General features: G+C 35.2%; 1 protein-coding gene across 2 annotated transcripts in view; it reads right to left on the bottom strand.

The window, feature by feature from the left end:
* Positions 1 to 22,632, bottom strand: part of LOC11410784 (1-aminocyclopropane-1-carboxylate oxidase homolog 1) — a 44,959-nt gene that overhangs the window by 11,623 nt on the left and 10,704 nt on the right. Inside the window, exon 2 of one of the 2 annotated variants that reach the window (XM_039830641.1) lies at positions 2,683 to 3,168. In XM_039830641.1, coding sequence (XP_039686575.1) covers positions 2,683 to 3,168 — 486 coding nt within the window. Of the gene's footprint in view, positions 1 to 2,682; positions 3,264 to 22,632 lie in introns of those variants that run through there. The other variant, XM_003596121.4, reaches the window with a different exon arrangement.

The raw sequence follows: 22,632 nt of genomic DNA on the forward strand, positions 1-22,632 counted from the left end.
AATGTACTGTCTGCATCTTCTGAACTAGCCCTGCTGCAAAGGAACGCAGAACTTAAGGTTGAGAATAAAAAGCTCAGAAAGGAAGTGCTAGAACAGAAGCTACTCCTGCTGAAATACAAGACTACATCTGAAGCACAATTAGGGCCAGAGAGGAAAGATTGGTCAAGAGTAATGAAGAGTTCAAACAAGAGATGAACAGAAAGGCAGATGAAACTCATAAGATGATGCAAGAAATGATGAAGATGATTCAAAGATAAGCCCAACCCTAGTTTCACACATATTTAGCTTGTTTAGTTTTATCTCTTAAGTTGTTTTATGCACTTTATCACTTTGCTTCTGAATTTACTCTATTGATCAATTTACCTCTGAATGAATATGAATGCTTCTGAAAAGGGGAGTAGATGTATAGTATTTATAGGCTCTGAGCTCCATTAATTTAATTTTAATCAAGTTAAATTAATAGGATCTTCTTCTAATCTCTTAGTCTATTAATGCGAGTTTATTCTGAGAGTTATTGCGTTTTTAATTTATGAATTTAATTAACATGGATAGAACTCAGATGGAGCTTACAAACCTCACCTTAAAGTACTATTGGACTCAGGGGGAGCTTACAAACCTCATACCCTTATAGTCAACGTGTTAATTAGATTAACAACAATTGAAAATTTTATATACTATTGTTTGTCATCATCAAAAAGGGGGAGATTGTTGGAACAAAATGTGTTTAACATTAACCCTTAAGAGTTTTGATGATAACAAGGTATTAAAAATTGTCAATTGAATATGCTAATATTTGTTCAAGTGTACTAGACTATAGACAAAATTTGACATCTTAAAAAGGTCTTGGAAGAACAATAAAGAGCAAAGGAATCAACAAAAAAGGAAGCTTAAAGCGTTTGAAGAAAACTGCTCCTGAAGACAAAGTGCTCCTGAAGTGGTGACGTCATCAGAAGCAAGTTTATCAGAAGCCAAAAAATCACCAGAAGCTGCAGTTCATAATGGGATGCAACTTAAGGCTTCAAAAGCTGTTTAATGGATTCAACCTTGTCTAAAGATTGCAGAAGACTGGAAAAGTAAAGCAACGACTATTTCGAATGAATTTGAAGGCATTGGATGCTTGTTCTTCAAAGAGCGTTGAAAAAGTACGTTTGTACGAAGTGTACAACCACTACCTCCACTACTCTGTTTTTGTCTCTGCTAAAAGACAAGAAAAACAGCTCTGCCTGCAATGATGTTCCTTCACAATGGGAATGGATTTGAAATTGATCCTTCATAGGACAATAACTATATCAGGCAAAAGATCATTGGTGATTGATCAAAGCTTCAAACGACTCTATTTTGAATGTGCTGACAATTTACAACGTCTCTTTCACACCTCTATATAAAGGAGTGAAGACTCAGAGTTACATACATAACAACAACAATTTACTAGTGCCAAAACTCTGCTAAAATTGTTCTGCATTCAAAAGTTCACTTAGAATTTCTTATCAACTTTCATATCGTAGAAATTCTAGTGTCTTTAATGTATGTATCTGATTTGTATTGTGAACACCACTCATTGTATATCAAATGTTCAACCTCAAACATTTTTCTTTGTAATTCTGTTTGAATTAAAAAGTCTCTTGCAATTGTGCTTGAGCAATAGAAGTCTCTTGATTGTGTTCAGGAGCATAGGAAGTCTCTTGCAGTTGTGCTTGAACATTTGAAGTCTCGTACTAAGTTTAGTAGTGAGCAATTGTAATAAGATATTACATAGTGAACTCTCCTTGGAAGTGCAAGGGGGACATGAATGACTTCCGGTTTATGGAAGGAACCTGTCTAAATTGTTTTGTGCCCCCCCCCCCCCCCCCCCCCCCCCCCCCTCTCTCTCTGTATTCACTGCAACTAGTTCTGAACATCACTTCAGAAGTATAACTCTATCTGCTTCTGATCAATGTTTTCAGCTTAGGAGAAAAATAAGAAAAAGAAAACATAATTCAACAAATACGTTTTTGTGTTTCTCACCTTCAAAAAAGTTCATTAATTAATAGACTGCACCTATATGTGTCGATGTTAGATAGTGACACATATTTGACAACAAATACGTCTTTGATTCATAGTGTTGGTGTTATGTAGCTGGAGACCAGACAATTCATGATCAATTTCAAAAAGGAAAACCGACCCGAACAAAATTGTTATGACGGTTTGGTAAAATTGAACCCAACTGTTATTGTTTCTTCTTGAATTGAACTGAACTTGTATAAAAGTTGGATCCATGCACCAATTACGTGTTTCCGAACCAAAACTACTTTAATAGATTTGAAATGTACTTGTTTGATCCCAACTAATTCTTTGTGAACAATAATGTGCCAAATTTATATTATTAATGGATATTTGGACAGTTAAAAAAATCAAGATTCAAATAAAATATGATGACCAATGTAAAAACCTCAAAAACTGAGTTGCATCGAAAATAACCAAACTGGTTTTTCACGAACAACACCGATCAGTTATTTTTGGCGCGATTTGGTTCAATGATTCAGTTCAATTTTTGGTTTTTTTAACAACTCAATTTGGAGACAATTTCTAACCTATTTTGCTAATTAATACAAATGTATTCAATATTGATGAACATAACAAAAAATTTGAGGCAATATATATATATATATATATATATATATATATATATAAACAAGAACTCACCTGCATACTACTGGCAAATCTTCTAGTTTGGAGGCATTAACAGCAAAGTCACATATAAAAGTATCCCTCCAATTAAGTGCTGGTGATCTATACAAATCAAAATTGCTATTATAAACCAATGGCCTTGTTCGATCTCTAGTATACATCTCTTTCTTCACTTCAGTATCTTGTTCAAAGAATCTCTTCACTCCATCTTTCATATCTTCAAGAACATTCAAAGGAATACCATGATTAATCACTTGAAAGAAACCCCATGTCTCAGATGCTTCCTTTATTTTGGTTATAATTTCTTGCCTTGTATTTGGATCCTTGTCAATATTTGCAAAGTCTATAACAGGAATAATGTGTTGTGTGTTGGTTGAATTTGTGGCCTTTCCATATTTATCAGGTGGATGATGAAATAAGGTAGGGATTTTGAGAATACCTTGATCAACAAGGCCTTTAACACCAGCTTTTGTTTCATCAAATGCTTTGAGCTCTTGTAGCCTATCAGAGTTGAATTTGAAGTTGCCTTCAACTTCATCTGTAGCAGTAAACCCCATCTTAGTTTCTTCAGTTTGCAGTGAGTGAATATATATATATATATATATATATATATATATATGGAAAACGCTAACAAGTGCCCTTAGAGCATTGTTTAAGCATCTTACATTGAAAATTGTATAATTATTACTTTTACATAATTTTAACTTGTATTTTCAAGAAAATTGTGTCATTAGCAAGACCCTATAAATTATAATCCAAATAATTAGAGACACAAATTATGATCCCTAGATCTAATCAAACAAATGTCCATTATAAAAATGCATTCTTGTTGTTTTCGATTTGCCTACTTACCAAGGTTTGGATTTTAAAATTTCACCCCATTGTACAAATAGTACTGCTAATTCTTAAACTATTAATCTGCACATGAACGTGGAGATTGCAGTTTTAAATAATCTGCACATGAACGAGGAGATTGCGATTTTAAATACAGGCTGTAATCATCAACATCAAGACAAAGATTAGTTAAATACCACATTTTTGAAGTATTTTATTGATAGTGGTTTATCTTTAGGTATAATATATTACAAGAACCGCTTCTTAATAAACACACGTTGCCACCATAATTCAAGTGTAAAATTAAATTATATATGGTGCAACTGTCTTTAATAAATCAAGTAATTAAGAAAACAATATGGCGTGAACATGGTAAAGCCAATATTGTTGACTATTGAATGTCATGGCTGAAAGTTAGTGGCGATTTGGCAAGTAATGGCTTATGGTTCTGCTTGTGTTCACATGCAAAATTAAGACACAGTTGGTTAGGGAGTTCGATATGAAAGACTTGGGACCAACAAACAAGATTTTAGGGATGTAAATTCACTGAGATAGAAAAGATAGAAAGATTTGGTTTTCTCAAAAGAATTGTATAAGGAAAGTCTTGCGGCACTTCAACATGCAAGACTGTAAGCCAATCTCTACCCCACTTTCTATGAATTTTAAACTATCCACATGTATGAGTCCTAGCAATGAAGCAGAGAGGATGTAAATGTCTCGAATACCGTATGCATCGGCGGTGGGAAGCCTTATGTATGCCATGATATGTACAAGATCAGAGATTGCACAATTAGTGGGAGTGGTTAGTCGGTTTATGACAGATCCTTATAAAGAGCATTGGAATGTTGTTAAGAGAATCATGAGGTACATTAAAGGAACCTCATGTGTTGCAATATGTTTCGGAGGATCAGAGTTAATTGTCATGGGTTATGTTGATTCAGATTTTGCCGGTGATCATGATGAAAGAAAATCTTTTACTGGTTACGTGTTCATGCTTGCGAGAGGAGCAGTAAGTTGGTTATCCAAGTTACAAACTGTTGTAGCTATGTCAACGTCAGAAGCTGAGTACATGGCAGCTACCCAAGCATGCAAGGAAGCTATTTGGATGCAAAGGTTAATGGAGGTACTCGGGCACAAGCAGGAGCAAATTACTGTGTATTGTGATAGTTATAGTGCCTTGCAAATCCAACTTTTCGTTCAAGGATGAAGCACATAGGTGTTCAATATCATTTTGTTCGAGTAGTGTGGAGGAGGGAGTGTGAATATGCATAAGATTCACACCAATGATAACCTAGCAGATGTAATGACAAAGTCGATCAATGCTGACAAGTTTCTATAGTGTCGATCCTCATATGGCCTATTGAAAATGTAGCAACGGAAGTTGGCGAGGTAGAGAGATTTTGAATTCTAAAAAATGTAGCTTTAAGTGGGAGATTGTGAACATGGTAAAGCCAATATTGTTGACTATTGAATGTCATGGCTGAAAGTCAGTGGCAATTTGTTAAGTAATGGCTTATGGTTCTTCTTGTGTTCACATGCAAAATTACTGCACCAAAGTTGAAAATACTACCGTGCCATAAATGTAAATGGTTGGGGCATGGTTCTTTCACTCCTATAAATAGCATGCTCTTGCACCATTCTAAATCATCCCATCATAGAACAAATTAACACAATAACAAGTGTTTTGTTCTAGTAAAGTTAGAGAGAAAGAAAAATAGTTTCTCTTGTAAGGTTTCTCCTAGGTAGTGTTAGTATTCTCCTATTTATAGGAAACGGTGGTAATTGTACTCTCCTTGCATTTAGAGAGATGTCCTGTAATTTCTTCCACTTTGTGAAAGTTCTCTATTCTTCTCTTGTGGTTTTTCCCCTTATTTAATGAGGGGTTTCCACGTAAATATTGTGTGTTCAATTCCTCTTTTGTCGTCTCTTATTTTAAATGTGTGATAATATTTTGTTACTCTGGTATCCAACATACGACGACTTTGGTCCACTAAAATTTTCGATGTCATTTCTGGAGGCAGCCAAATCCATTGAAAATGATACCATATGAAAACGACATTACTCACATATTTTCCTGCGGTCAATATGATATTGGTGGCAGCTTTTTCCCCGCAAACGTTTCCGACGACCTCTAACCCACATAAATAAATGAAAAATGGAGTTGAGATCTCTCCATTTATTAAAATAAATGGAGATTATCATTATGAAAGGGAAAATGTTATTTTTCTAGAAAAATAGCATCAAGAATTTTTCAAGACACAACTGGCAAGTTTTAATTGCATTATTTATTTGTTCACTTCCTATTTTTCAGCCACACCTCTTTGAATTGTCAGCCACACCTCTTTGAATTGTGGCAAATAGTGCATTGTGATCGGCTACTATTTATTCTTGAAGAATTCTTGATGTCATTTTTCTAGAGATATAACATTGCTCTTATGAAAGAGATAAGACACAAAACATTAGTTGTGGGTTCTATCATTAAATGGATCCTACTATCATTAATTATTTTTAAAATTGTGTCTTTCTCTCTTTAAATGAAAGAAATGGAGAAGATGTTAAATGGAGGGGATCTTAACTCGCCGATAAGCACCGTGAAGCTGCTGATACCATTGTGGCGGACATAGCCACCAGTAACACACAAAAAGCGGGAAATTTCAAATTTTCTTATTTTTTAAGTGGTCAAAATTTGTCGTTAAGCACCCTGACTAGTAATGCACCTCTGCCGCAGGAAATGACCCTATGGAAATGGTTTCCCTTGAATGTTTCTTGCTCGAACTCCTTTTTCATCGTGGCCGGAAACAAATAATGTCGGTGCCAGTAACGACCTTAATTTCTACCATTCACCTCTTAATATTATTTTTTTCATATCATATTTTTTTTCTTCTTCAATTCAATCTATACTAGAATATCAGATATGTTTATATGATTATCTTTTCAGTTTTGGTATCTAAACTAAGGGGTCATTTGCTTTCTAAACTCAATCCATACATATACATATACTCCATAGTTCATACAAAGTTGCACACAACACAATGGATGGAGGATCATAAAACTACTATGAGGATGACCCTTGATTTGAATCATCTAATGTGGACAGTTGGTTGAATATGATAGAGTAACAACAGGACTGTTATTGCGTGTTGATAATTTTATGACAAACGGTAATGCACTACGATGAAGTATAAAGAGAGAATGAATAAAATAGACATGGTGTGCCAATAAACAATGTAAAGAATGAAGAGTAGGTTGAATCGAAACTCAAATTCAATGCAGATTGATATTTTTTTTCCGAAAAATACGACGATCGAATTGGCAGAGAGAGAGAGAGAAAAAAGAAATAAGAGATTTTGAAATTAAAAAGGGAAAACCAAGTGATTCTCTCCATTTGGCAGCAAGACTATAATTAGAAATATAAACAACTTTCTTGTTAGGATCACATATGTAATACTCTTTCCTTACCCTAACATCTTGTTGATGAAATCTACAAGTTCCTTTGATCATCTCATCCAAAACATGAGTTGAAATTCCATGATTTATTACTTGAAAAAAAAAAAAAAACCTCTTCTCAAATGCATTTTGAACCTTTCTCACAACTTTGTCTCTCAAAACAGGACCATCATGGATTCCTAGTAAATCATTTTGAATTTGATTCACTGACTGAAACATCATTGGTATTAGATTCTCCACAATTATGCGTTAATTGAGATTCATCCATGATTAATATACATATCTTGGAAGATATCCCTGTCAAGAATTTCATCTAGAAAATGCACCGATAATTTAGAGGGAAATTCTTTGTAGTAAAGCATACATCTACCTTGTGTACCTTCACATGAAAAATATTCTAGTTTCACTAAACATGATGTTTTAAAATCAAAACCAATGTACTTAGCAATATTATAGTTGCAACACATAAGCATAGCACAAATTTCAAGTCCAAAATTATGACCTACAATCAAATTGAAAAATGGTATTATTAGGTCGAAAGAAAACACTTGTATATGTGGAAATCAGTTATTTATGTCGAAAGAAAGGGAAAAAAGATGCAGATGAATGATTCTATGTCAAAAATGACCTAAAACCACCCCTTCTCAATGAGTTAAAGATAAAGAAAACTTAAAGAGAGTTGGAGTTTCTCTCACTTAAAAACGGCCGACTATTTTTCACATAACTTCTTCATAATGATTAACTAATCTTCACAATAATGGTTTTTTTGTTGTAGGTTATAATTTTAAAATGTCTACATACAATGAAGCAATGTCGCCTCTTGATGTATATAGTGATATAGATGAAGTGGTATTTAATAGCGTTAATGACGTTGACACTAACACAGTGATACTAGAAGTTAATAGCGGCAACGATGTTCGTACTGATAGAGATACAGGCGATATGAAATTCAACCATGGTAATGGTGTTTGCAGTGAGCAATTGAAAAGAGAATTCTAATGGCTACAAATGCATCAGTGATGTGACCAATGATGAAATAATCGGTAGACAGTTGTTAATAGCACAAAACAATCTGTAGATGAAATAAACGAAATAATTGTGCCGAGCGTAACACCAAAACGTTCACAAAATGCTGATGTCAAAAGTTTGTACGAAATTTTGCAAAAATTTGCTAAAGAAAAAGATTCGTAAGAGAAAGAACATAGAGGTTGCAAAGAATCTACTAAAAATCACAATGTCAGGAAATTGTATTCAACTAAAGTATAAACTACTCCCGTTGTTTCAACCAAAACACCCTTAGGTTACAACATAATATCCTCAGAAGGAAAGGAATCTGACTCAAAATTAATTGAAGCTCTTTGGGAGAATATTTTATGAAACTTTTATAACATACTGTGTAGTATTCTCACGATGAGTCAATCAAGTATAAATATTACTCCTAATATTTATATCTACGTACAGACTTAATATTTCATATTCATAACTCCTGTCTCTTGAGATATGGTCATCAGTCTACATACATAATAGTCTCTACGTTTTATTATTATCTCAATTTATACTAAAACTTGACTACTTATACTTGACTACAAATACTTTTAAGAATAATATTCTTTCTGTTAATGTAATCTCATGATTAAGTCACACTTAATGTTCCATCACATGAACTATATATTCTAAGGACTTTATTAATTTTACAATAAGTATAATAAAAGAATGTCTTATTTTGTTTAATAATAAAAGTCATGATACATATAATAAGTTTAAGGCTTAATTGCCCTTTTGGCCCCCTATGTTTTAAGAAGTTGCGATTTTGGCCCCCTAACTAATTAAAATACAAAATAGCCCCCTATGTATTGGATTTTTGGCAGTTTTGGCCCCCTAACTGATTAAAATACAAAACAGCCCCCTATGTATTGGATCTTTGGCAGTTTTGGCCCCCTAGACCAATTTTGACTCGGTCAACGCTGACGTGGCACTTCAAAGGCACCACATGTGCATTGTTTTAATTAAAAATAAATAAAAAAAATCCACATATAACTTAAAGAATTAAATAAATGAAAAAAACAACAAATAATTAAAAAAAAAAGAAGGAAATTGTGCTCCAAAATCTGATTCTAGCTCTTCTTCCTCTCATCTCTCTCTAAAACACTGATTCAAGAACCTGCTCCATTGACAGAAGCATGGAAAAAGTGAAAAAAATGATGAGTAGCTCAATGCAAGCACGATAATGAAATAATCTTCTATTGAACGAAACGAAAGTTTCGTTTTTATCAAAAGAAAAAGGAGCATATCACATGCACTTTGACATATATAAAATGCACAAAACAAGGCAGGTATTAGTTGCATGTTGCTTATACATAACTTGAATAAGAATTACACCTCCATTGTTCCCTAACAATTCAATAGCCTGATATATTTATCATATAAATTCTTTTTTTTCCTCTGTTACTCTGTCATTTCCTATCTGTATATTTATTATAAACTGCTCAGTTATTTGTTAATTTGCAGTTATAAATGCAATATTATCAGTGTCAGCATGAATAATGCAAGAATATCTGAATAATCTTTGATAATATGAATATCTATTCTTGAATCAATTCTTGAATCAATTAAAAAGTGGTTTAAAACTCCTCATCTGAGACACAATAACTTCTACATGTTATCTTGAATGCATGAATAAGAACTCCCTGTATTGTCAATTTGATGATCTCCCAAAAAAATCAGAACAATCACATACTTTTTACATTATTAAAAGTAGGGTTAAATATGTTTTTGGTCCCTATAAATATGGCAATTTTTCATTTTAGTCCCTCTAAAATTTTTCTTCAACCTTTAGTCCCTATAAAATTTTCAATCTTCACTTTTGGTCCCTCTTTTAAAGTAAACTCATATGTAGAATTCATATTTCTAAATATAATCTTCCAGAAAAATTCAAAATATTATAAGAATTACTCTAAAAAATTTTTAGAATTTTTTAACAAAACATGAATTTAATATGAATTTTTATATTTTTTACGGTTAAAAATTCATATTTAATTTGTGTTTTGTTAGAAAATTCTAATTGTTTTTAGGAAATTCTTTTAGAATATTTTACACATTTCTGCACAATTTCATTAAAACATACAAAAATTAAATTTAAAATAGGGACCAAAAGTAGTGATTGAAAATTTTATAGGGACTAAAAATTGAAGGAAAATTTTAGAGGGACTAAAACAAAAAGTTGACATATTTATAGGGACCAAAAACATATTTAACCCTTAAAAGTATAATGATAATTTCTATTTATATTTACTCATCAACTCTATTCCTGAATGCTACAACTAGTTTGTTGGAACAAAATGTGTTTCACAATGAACCTTAATGAGTTTTGATGATAACAAGGTATTAAAAATTGTCAATTGGTTATTACTAATAATTGTTTAAGTATACAGGACCAAAAGCTAGTAAAGTAATTTCAATAGGTCTTGGAAGAACAGTGGAAAGCAAAGGAATACTAAGCATCTGAAGAAAACTGCGTCTGAAGCTTAAAGTGCTTCTGAAGCTGAAGTGCATCTGGAGTGATGACGTCATCAGAAGCAGAAGCTCATCAGAAGCAAGGTTTTCATCAGAAGCGATATCATCACCAGAAGCTACATTTAATCCGTAAATTCAAACTCAAGATCCAAAGTAGCTGTTTCTCATTTCAACATTATCTAAGAAGAACGAAGAATTGAAAGGGAGGTATCAACGGTCATTTGGATAGCACTGAGTATCTGTCCTTCGTTAACAGAGTTGACAAAGTACAAGTGTACAACCACTACCTCCACTACTCTGTTTTGTCCACGCTACAAGACAAGACAACAGCTATGCCTGCAGAATTTGTGCCTTCAAGATGGGAATGAATTTGAAGTTAATTCCTCAAAGGACTACACCCAAATCAGGCAAAGGATTACTGGTGAATGATCAAAGGATTTCAAACGACTCTTTAGACGTGCTAATCATCTCAACGTCTCTTTCACACCTCTATATAAAGGAGTGAAGACTTGAAGATTGTAGATAGAGATACACAAGTTAAAAAGCGCCAAAACTCTGTCAATTTGATTCTACAAAGCACACTGAATTTTTGCACTGATTTGATACATCTTAGAAATTCAAAAGTCTAGAGTCTTTAACGTATTATATTGTGAACACCACTAATTGTATATCAAGTGTTCAAGTCAAACTTATATCATTGTATTTTTGTTTGATCAGAAGCCTTTTGCCTGCGTGCTTGAGCATTAGAAGACTCTTGCTTAGTGCTTGAGCATTGGAAGACTCTTGCGTGTGTGCTTGAGCATTTTTGAGAAGTCTCATACTTAGAGAGTATTGAGCATTTGCAATCTTTGTGATTATAGTGAAATCTCCTTGGAAGTGCAAGGGGGACTGGACTACTTCCGATTTGTGGAAGGAACCAGGATAACTGCTTGTGTCTTGCCTTTCTTTTCTCTGCTTTGATCTTTTTCGCTGCATATCTGATTCTGATCATTTCATCAGAAGCATTCACAAACTACTTCTGAAGTTTTATCAGAAGAAGATTTTTTTAGAGAGAAAAAGAAAACACAATTCAACCCCCCCTTCTTGTGTTTTTCTCACCTTCAATTGGTATCAGAGCTTGCTCTGTTATCATAGCACTTAACCGTGTGACAGATCAAAATCCAAGAAAAACATGTATGATGGAGAGGAATCAACTACTTCTATAAAATACAATAGTGTCAAACATGACTATGATACTGCTGAAAGGAAATCAGATTCTGGAAAAGCTTCAAAGTTCAATGGAGATCCAGAAGAGTTTTCATGGTGGAAAACCAATATGTACAGCTATATCATGGGATTGGATGAAGAACTATGGGATATTCTTGAAGATGGAGTTGATGATTTGGATTTGGATGAAGAAGGAGCTGCTATTGACAGAAAAATACACACTCCTGCTCAGAAGAAGCTTTATAAAAAGCATCACAAGATCAGAGGAATTCTTGTTGCTTCTATTCCTCGTGCTGAATACATGAAGATGAGTGATAAATCCACTGCTAAGGCAATGTTTGCATCACTCTGTGCCAACTACAAAGGAAGCAAGAAGGTTAGAGAAGCAAAGGCCCTAATGCTAGTTCATCAGTATGAGCTGTTCAAGATGAAGGATGATGAGAGTATAGAGGAGATGTACTCAAGATTTCAAACTTTAGTATCTGGACTGCAAATACTGAAGAAGAGCTATGTTACTTCTGATCATGTTAGCAAGATTCTCAGAAGCTTGCCTTCTAGATGGAGACCCAAAGTAACTACTATTGAGGAAGCTAAGGATCTAAACACTTTGAGTGTTGAAGATCTTGTCAGTTCCCTCAAGGTACATGAAATGAGTCTGAATGAGCATGAGTCCTCTAAAAAGAGTAAATCTATTGCTCTACCATGTAAAGGAAAGTCTTCTAAATCTTCCAAAGCTTACAAGGCCAGTGAATCTGAAGAAGAATCACCTGATGGAGATTCTGATGAAGATCATTATGTGAAGATGGCTATACTGTCTAACAAGCTTGAGTATTTGGCAAGGAAGCAGAAGAAGTTTTTGAGCAAGATGGGTGGCTATAAGAACTCCAGGAAAGAAGATCAGAAGGGGTGCTTCAACTGTAAGAAGCCTGGTCATTTCATTGCTGATTGCCCTGATCTTCAGAAGGAGAAGTCTAAAAGCAGACCCAAGAAACCAAGCTTCAGCTCTAGCAAATTCAGAAAGCAAATCAAAAAGAGTTTGATGGCGACCTGGGAAGATATGGACACTGAATCTGGTTCTGATAAAGAAGAAGCAGATGATGATGCAAAAGCAGCCATGGGGTTAGTGGCAACAATATCATCGGAAGTAGTATCAGAAGCTGAATCAGATTTAGAAGATGAAAATGAGGTATATTCCAAGATCCTCAGACAAGAACTTTTTGATTCTCTAAAAGAACTCTTATCACTATTTGAACACAGAACCAATGAGTTATCTGATTTAAAAGAAAAATATGTTGATTTAATGAAACAACAAAAAACAACTCTATTGGAACTGAAAGCTTCTGAAGAAGAACTCAAAGGGTTTAACTTCATATCAACAACATATGAAGACAGACTCAAGATTCTTTGTCAGAAGCTACAAGAAAAATGTGATAAATGTTCAGGCAATAAACATGAAATTGCCTTGGATGATTTTATTATAGCTGGCATAGACAGAAGCAAAGTTGCTTCTATGATCTACAACACATACAAAAACAATGGCAAAGGGATTGGATATTCTGAGGATAAATCCAAAGAATACAGTCTCAAGAGCTACTGTGATTGTATCAAGGATGGATTGAAATCCACCTTTGTGCCTGAAGGTACTGATGCTGTAACTGCTGCTCAGTCAGAACCTGAAACTTCTGGTTCTAAGGCTAAGATCACTTCAAAACCAGAAAACCTCAAGTCTAAGGTTATGACAAAATCTGATCCTAAGACTCAAAAGATAAAAATTCTGAAAAGATCAGAACCTGTTCCTCAGAGTCTGATTAAACCAGAATCTAAAATCCCAAAGCCAAAGGATCAGAAGAACAAAACAGTTACTGCTTCTGAGAAAACAATACCTAAAGGTGTTAAACTTAAAGTATTGAGTGATCAGAAGCTACTCAGCACTCACCCCAAGGTACAAGGGAGGAAAAGTAAAACCTCCAGAACTAACCCAAAAGGACCCATGAAGATATGGGTACCTAAATCTGAATTGGTTAAAACTGCAGGTGTGCCTAAGGGCAAGAGAGAAACAAAGGTCATGGTACCTAGACAGCGGGTGTTCAAGGCACATGATTGGAGAGAAAGCTTTGTTCCTTACCCTTACCATGAAAGATGGAGGAGAAGTGAAGTTTGGTGGCAACCAAACTGGAAAAATCATTGGTACAGGTACTATTGGTAATTCCTCCATTTCAATTAATAATGTGTGGCTTGTAGATGGTCTGACGCATAACCTATTGAGCATTAGTCAATTTTGTGACAATGGGTATGATGTAATGTTCAGTAAGACCAACTGCACACTAGTCAACAAGGATGACAAATCCATTTCATTCAAGGGAAAGAGAGTTGAGAATGTCTACAAAATTAATTTCTCTGATCTGGCTGATCAGAAGGTAGTTTGCCTTCTGTCATTGAATGATAAAAAGTGGGTATGGCATAGAAGGTTGGGACATGCTAATTGGAGATTAATTTCTAAAATTAGCAAGTTACAACTTGTCAAAGGATTGCCTAACATTGATTATCATTCAGATGCACTTTGTGGTGCATGTCAGAAAGGGAAAATTGTGAAAAGTACTTTCAAATCCAAAGACATTGTATCAACCTCAAGACTCTTAGAATTACTCCATATTGATCTTTTTGGACCAGTTAATCCTGCATCTTTATATGGAAGTAAATATGGATTAGTCATTGTTGATGATTACAGCAGATGGACTTGGGTAAAATTCATTAAAAGTAAAGACTATGCATGTGAAGTGTTTAGCAGCTTCTGCACTCAAATACAATCTGAAAAAAAATTGAAAATTTTGAAAGTCAGAAGTGATCATGGTGGAGAATTTGAAAATGAGCCATTTGAATCTTTTTGTGAAAAACATGGGATTCTCCATGAATTTTCTTCTCCTAGAACTCCACAACAAAATGGGGTTGTAGAGAGAAAGAACAGAACCTTACAAGAAATGGCCAGAACCATGATCCATGAAAACAATTTAGCTAAACATTTCTGGGCAGAAGCAGTTAATACTTCATGTTATATTCAAAATAGGATCTATATCAGACCTATGTTGGAGAAAACTGCATATGAACTCTTTAAAGGAAGAAGACCCAATATCTCTTACTTTCATCAGTTTGGATGTACCTATTACATTCTAAACACTAAAGACTATCTGAATAAATTTGATGCCAAGGCTCAAAGAGGAATCTTTTTAGGTTACTCTGAAAGGTCAAAGGCGTACAGAGTGTATAATTCAGAAACACATTGTGTTGAAGAATCTATGCACGTTAAATTTGATGATAGAGAGCCTGGAAGTAAAACTCCAGAGCAAAGGGAAAGTAATGCAGGTACAACTAATTCTGAAGATGCATCAGAATCTGATCAACCTTCTGATTCTGAAAAGCATCCAGAAGTTGAATCTAGTTCAGAAGCTGAACATACTCCAGAAGCTGAGTCTATTTCAGAAGCAGAATCTAGTCCAGTAATACAGAATGATAATGCTTCTGAGGACATTCAAGATAACACTCACAGGTTATTCAACCAAAATTCAAGCACAAATCTTCACATCCTGAGGAGCTAATCATTGGAAGCAAAGATAGTCCTAGAAGAACAAGATCACATTTCAGACAAGAAGAATCTTTGATAGGTTTGCTTTCAATAATTGAGCCTAAAACTGTTGAAGAAGCTCTCTCAGATGATGGATGGATATTAGCTATGCAAGAAGAGCTAAATCAGTTTCAGAGGAATGATGTGTGGGATCTGGTACCCAAACCTTGTCAGAAGAACATTATTGGAACAAAATGGGTATTCAGAAACAAGCTGAATGAACAAGGAGAAGTAACCAGAAACAAAGCTAGACTTGTTGCACAAGGTTACAGTCAACAAGAAGGCATTGATTACACTGAAACATTTGCTCCAGTTGCAAGATTGGAAGCAATCAGGTTACTTCTATCCTACGCAGTTAATCATGACATAATATTATATCAAATGGATGTCAAAAGTGCTTTTCTTAATGGTGTCATTGAAGAAGAAGTGTATGTCAAACAACCTCCTGGGTTTGAGGATCTTAAGCATCCTGACCATGTTTATAAACTTAAGAAATCACTATATGGCTTGAAACAAGCTCCCAGAGCTTGGTATGATAGGCTAAGTAATTTCTTAATTAAAAATGATTTTGAAAGAGGACAAGTTGACACAACACTCTTCAGAAGGACTCTTAAGAAAGACATTTTGATTGTGCAAATATATGTTGATGATATAATATTTGGTTCTACTAATGCATCTCTTTGCAAGGAATTTTCTAAGTTAATGCAGGATGAATTTGAAATGAGCATGATGGGAGAATTGAAATTCTTTCTTGGAATTCAAATCAACCAAAGTAAAGAAGGAGTATATGTTCATCAAACAAAATATACAAAGGAGCTTCTGAAGAAGTTCAAGCTAGAAGATTGTAAAGTGATGAACACTCCAATGCATCCAACCTGCACCTTAAGCAAAGAAGATACTGGAACTGTAGTAGACCAGAAGCTATACAAAGGTATGATTGGTTCTCTATTATACATCACTGCATCTAGACCTGATATTTTATTCAGTGTACGCTTGTGTGCAAGATTTCAATCAGATCCTAGAGAATCTCATTTAACTGCAGTTAAGAGAATCTTCAGGTATCTGAAAGGAACAACTAATCTTGGACTCCTGTATAGGAAATTCCTAGATTATAAGTTAATTGGATTCTGTGATGCTGATTATGTTGGTGACAGGATTGAAAGAAAATCAACCAGTGGAAATTGTCAATTCTTGGGAGAGAATCTGATATCCTGGACAAGCAAAAGACAAGCAACTATTGTTATGTCTACAGCAGAAGCAGAATACATTTCAGCTGCAAGTTGTTGCACACAACTACTTTGGATGAAACATCAGTTGGAAGATTATCAGATTAATGCTAACAGTATTCCCATCTTTTGTGATAATACTGCTGCTATTTGTTTGTCTAAGAATCCAATTCTACATTCTAGAGCCAAGCATATTGAGATCAAACACCATTTTATCAGAGACTATGTTCAAAAAGGAATTTTAGATATACAATTCATTGATACTGAACATCAATGGGCTGATATATTTACAAAACCTTTATCTGTTGAAAGATTTGATTTTATTAAGAAAAATTTGAACATGCACTTTGTGTCTGATTGAAAATTTGCTTGCCTCTGAATAAGAAGTTTGGTTCTGAAGTCCATTCAGAAGCATCTGGTCCATCAGAAGCTCTTAACTGAAGTTCTGAGGAAAATGTGCTTTTGAAGATGATGTCAACACTAAAACTTCAGAAGCGGTATTCTTTGCTTCTGAATAGCATGGCTAGTGGGATCGTTTTCTGAAAAGTTTCTGACGTGGTCTATTTGTATTGGAGTATAACAAAAAGGACACTGATGTTTTATTTGCTTTTAAACATACTAACACGCGCCCCCAATTTGTCATTAATGCTATGTTTGTTTGTCTCATTTGAATTGCAAACGTTTTTGATAAAAACACTTAAACAAACACACACTACTCACTTCACAACTCACACTTTCATTTCTTTTCAAACCTTCTCTGCTAAGAAACTCCAAAAACCCTAGAAACCCTTTTCATCTTCAATCAATTTTATGGCTTCTTCAAGTTTTGCACCTGATTCATCATCAAACATGCAACAAGAAGAGGCTCCTGCCTACGTAATTAAAGGAAGAACCATGTCATTGGAGGAATGGGATTTGAAGATTCAATTAGAAAATCCAGTGGATTTTGTTTCTTTGGCCGCTCACAACTGCGATATTGGAAGTTTCTACGAAGCGCAAGGCTTGGGGAGCTACTTCAATTTTCTGAACGGTCCAACTTATCAAACTTTGGTACGACATTTCTAGGTTAGAGCCAGTATCTTTGATAGAGATGCTGCTAAGATTGAAGAAGATGAAAAAGTTCTTCTCAATCCAGAACTCAAGGGTAAATCCAGAGAGGAAATAGGCTTGGAGCCATTTACTAAAACTCAGATTCGATCAAGCATCATGGGGATTCCTGTATGGATCAATGAGGATGTGATTGCTTTTGTCCTCAGAAGACCAGCAGAAGGAGATTATAAGGCTGAAATCACTAAGCCCAAGGATAGCCCCTGGAATGATGTTGTGAATAAAACTCTCTACAACAAGGTCAAGGACTTTACCTATGCAGATATGAATGCCAAGACCAAAGTGATGCTGAAAATTCAAAATGACAACCTACTACCAAAAGGTGGTGGTAGTGATCAACCATCTCTGGAACACAAAATCCTCTTACACTTTTTCATAACTGGTGTAAAGGCAAATGTGCCCAGATACATTTTCAGACATATGGTACAACAGCTCAGAGAGAGCCAGCTGAAGAATAGGTGCTGGGTACCCTATGGGAGGCTACTCTCTGAGATTTTTCATCAAGGAGGTATCATCAAGATGCTGAAGGAGGCAGAATTCTTCACAGATGAACAGTTGGGAACTGTTAGAGGAAGATTATGAATGCTGAAACTTTGAGGTCCATGCGTCTGATTGATGTAAAATATCTTAAGAAACTACCCACAGATTTGAAGGCATCTGATGCCAAATCAGCATTGATTCCAAATTTTCCCCCCATCTGTAAGCAAGATCCTTTGGATGTTCAGATGAACTTTATCAGAGAACATTTTGAAAGGACAAGGGAGAAGATCAGCCTGAAAGATGTGCCTGAACAGATGTTTGGAGGTATTCTTCCTGTTGCCAAGAGCAGGAAATCAAAGAGCAGGCCCCTTTCAAAAGAAGAGTACTTGGAAGAAGAAGAGGCTAACAGGAAACCTTCCAAGAGGACCAGAAAAGAAACCAAGGTTGAGGTTGCAGCACAAAAGCCCAAGAAATCCAAAACAATTGTCTCTGCTTCTGAAGAAGCTGCTGCTTCTGAAGAAGTTCCTGTTTCTGAAGAAGTTGTTCAGAAGCAAAAAAACAACAAATCTGATGCTAGGGAAGCTGCTCTTCAAACCATCAGAAACAAGAGAACAAGAAATCTGAAGACTTCTGAAGGAAGCACGGAGGAACGTGTTGAACAGTTAGGAGCTTTGGAAGAAGAGCCAAGTGCTAAGAAGGCTAAGAGTAATAAGCCTAGTGTAATGTCAATGTTTGTTCCTACAGAAGAACAATGGCAATATGCTAGAAATTATACTACTACTGAGTTGGCTAGGAGAAAGCAGTTAAGACAACAGAAGAAAAGGGAGGAACAACTCAAGGCTGCAGGGTATAAGTTTGCTCCTGAGAAGGCTGCTGAGTTTGTTGCTTTAGCTGCTGAAGTTGAACAAGAAACTGTCCAGGAAGGAGTAAAATTGTTATCTCAAGCTTTGAAAGATAAGCATGCTTCAGGAGCTACTTCATCAGAACCAGCATCTAAAGCTCCAGAAGCAGCTCATCCAGAAGCTCACTCTTCAGGTACTTCCTTAAAAGCTAAAGTCAATACTCAGATTCCTGACCTTCCATCTTCACCCTCATCATCATCCACTGAATCAGATGACAAACCTCTAAGTCAGCACATTGAAAAACTCCTAAACCGCAAACCTACCAAACTAACAACCTATGTATCAATTGATTATGAGCAGACCCAAATTGAATTCTCTAAACAGAGGATAAAAATCTGTGAAAAATTCAATTTACCTGCTGATCACTTCTTTCAACCATCTATTCCAGAAGCTGTTAGTATACAATTTCCTGAAACCAACCCACAAAATAACCAATCCCCACCAAAAGCCTCTGAAGTAGTTTCAGAAGCAACTACTTCAGAAATCCCCCAACAACAAGGATCATCAACCCTTCACAACCTAGAAAAGCATTTAGGTGGTGAAATGCAACCTACACCCACAAAGGCCTCTAAGACAGTCCCTGAAAAGACTGTTTTGGAAAACCAACAAACAACCGCTCAAACTGAAACAATTATCCCTGAACAAACTGTTCCTGAACAGGTTGTTTCTGACCAAGAACAAGGTGCTTCTGAACAATATGTTCATGAATACAATGTTTCTAACCAACAACAAACTACCACAGAACAACCCCAACCTAACACAGAACAACAACAACCAGAATCACCAAAAATTGACTTAACCACTCCTGAACATCAAACAGCCTCTAACCAACCTTCTACATCTCAATCAACCATTCCTGAATCTTCACCCATCCCAGACACCATCCTGGAATCTGAATATATTGATGAACAGCTTATCAGGTTAAGTGATGAGATTCAGACACTGATTCTTCTCAGAACAGTTCCTGTACCTCCCATTCACTATCTTGATCAATGGATGGTTCTGAAAAAAGGCTTCAATAAACTGCTAGATCAACTGAGCACAAAATGTGTCTCATCTCACTCTGCTATGCTGAAGAAAATATTGGATGATATGCATGAAGCAGCTAGAGTGAAAGAGCTTGATTATGTGCCTCTGTTAGCCAACACTCCTTTCTATCCAGAAGCTGATTACATCTCAAGGGCTGATAGAATTCAAGAAGGGCTGAGAAGAAGACTGAGAGCCAAGGATGAAGAACTTCAGAAGTAGTCTGAGCAGATTAAATACTTATTGGAACAAGTGTCTAAGCTATCCAAACCTTAGTTGCACACCAATTCTTTTTGAATGTTTAGATCTTGTTTTAAGTATTGCATTGCTTTGACTATGTATTTTAACTGGTTTATCATTGCTTCTGAATCAATTCAATATTTCTCATGCTATTTTCAAGTTATTGCTCTGAAAATAATTGCTATATTTGTTGTGTCATTGGCTCTAATACACTGTATTTTAAAGTTTATCCTTCTGTTGCTCTGATACTCTTTCTTTTGTTTTTTTACTTACTTTTTGTTGATGACAAAAGGGGGAGTAGATGTATAGTATTTTTAAGGCTTTGAGCCCCATCAAATTAACTTTTTGATATGAGTTTTGCTCAAAACCACTTCTAAACCTTTTTTTTAATACTTCTGATTTTTCTATGAGTATTTTATTGAAATTTAATTAATGAGTATAGAACTCAGGGGGAGCTTACAAACCTCTCCTTAAAGATCTATTAGACTCAGGGGGAGCTTACAAACCTCTATCCCAGTAGTCAACTTATTAATTAAATCAACAACAATTGAACAGTTTAAATACTATTGTTTGTCATCATCAAAAAGGGGGAGATTGTTGGAACAAAATGTGTTTCACAATGAACCTTAATGAGTTTTGATGATAACAAGGTATTAAAAATTGTCAATTGGTTATTACTAATAATTGTTTAAGTATACAGGACCAAAATCTAGTCAAGTAATTTCAATAGGTCTTGGAAGAACAGTGGAAAGCAAAGGAATTCTAAGCATCTGAAGAAAACTGCGTCTGAAGCTTAAAGTGCTTCTGAAGCTGAAGTGCATCTGGAGTGATGACGTCATCAGAAGCAGAAGCTCATCAGAAGCAAGGTTTTCATCAGAAGCGATATCATCACCAGAAGCTACATTTAATCCGTAAATTCAAACTGAAGATCCAAAGTAGCTGTTTCTCATTTCAACATCATCTAAGAAGAACGAAGAATTGAAAGGGAGGTATCAACGGTCATTTGGATAGCACTGAGTATTTGTCCTTCGTTAACAGAGTTGACAAAGTACAAGTGTAACCACTACCTCCACTACTCTGTTTTGTCCACGCTACAAGACAAGACAACAGCTATGCCTGCAGAATTTGTGCCTTCAAGATGGGAATGAATTTGAAGTTAATTCCTCAAAGGACTACATCCAAATCAGGCAAAGGATTACTGGTGAATGATCAAAGGATTTCAAACGACTCTTTAGACGTGCTAATCATCTCAACGTCTCTTTCACACCTCTATATAAAGGAGTGAAGACTTGAAGATTGTAGATAGAGATACACAAGTTAAAAAGCGCCAAAACTCTGTCAATTTGATTCTACAAAGCACACTGAATTTCTGCACTGATTTGATACATCTTAGAAATTCAAAAGTCTAGAGTCTTTAACGTATTATATTGTGAACACCACTGATTGTATATCAAGTGTTCAAGTCAAACTTATTTCATTGTATTTTTGTTTGATCAGAAGCCTCTTGCCTGCGTGCTTGAGCATTAGAAGACTCTTGCTTAGTGCTTGAGCATTGGAAGACTCTTGCGTGTGTGCTTGAGCATTTTTGAGAAGTCTCATACTTAGAGAGTATTGAGCATTTGTAATCTTTGTGATTATAGTGAAATCTCCTTGGAAGTGCAAGGGGGACTGGACTACTTCCGATTTGTGGAAGGAACCAGGATAACTGTTTGTGTCTTGCCTTTCTTTTCTCTGCTTTGATCTTTTTCGCTGCATATCTGATTCTGATCCTTTCATCAGAAGCATTCACAAACTGCTTCTGAAGTTTTATCAGAAGAAATTTTTTTTAGAGAGAAAAAGAAAACACAATTCAACCCCCCTTCTTGTGTTTTTCTCACCTTCATAGTTTACATGTGTTTGAAAAATAGAATACCACTTTACTTCCTCGTGTTTCTGGTTACAATTCGAATACGAGAGAGATTCAATCGGAGCAAATCCATTGTAAAGCTTCAAGATTTTGGAACAAAGGGTTTTGGAGAGAGAGAATCAGTGTTTTAGAGAGAGATGAGAGAAAGAAGTCGAAGAATCAGATTTTGGGACACGATTTCCTTCCTTTTTTTATTTTTTTTTATTTTTTTAATTATCTGTTGTTTTTTTTCATTTATTTAATTCTTTAATTTATATGTTGTTTTTATTTATTTTTAATTAAAACAATGCGCATGTGGCGGCTTTTAAGTGTCACATCATCTTTGACCGAGTCAAAATTGGTTTAGGGGGCCAAAACTGTCAAAGATCCAATACATAAGGGGCTGTTTTGTATTTTAATTAGTTAGGGGGTCAAAACTGCCAAAAATCCAATACATAGGAGGCTGTTTTGTATTTTAAT

Source organism: Medicago truncatula, chromosome 2 (genome assembly GCF_003473485.1).
Source record: "Medicago truncatula cultivar Jemalong A17 chromosome 2, MtrunA17r5.0-ANR, whole genome shotgun sequence".
Classification (NCBI taxonomy): Eukaryota; Viridiplantae; Streptophyta; class Magnoliopsida; order Fabales; family Fabaceae; genus Medicago; species Medicago truncatula.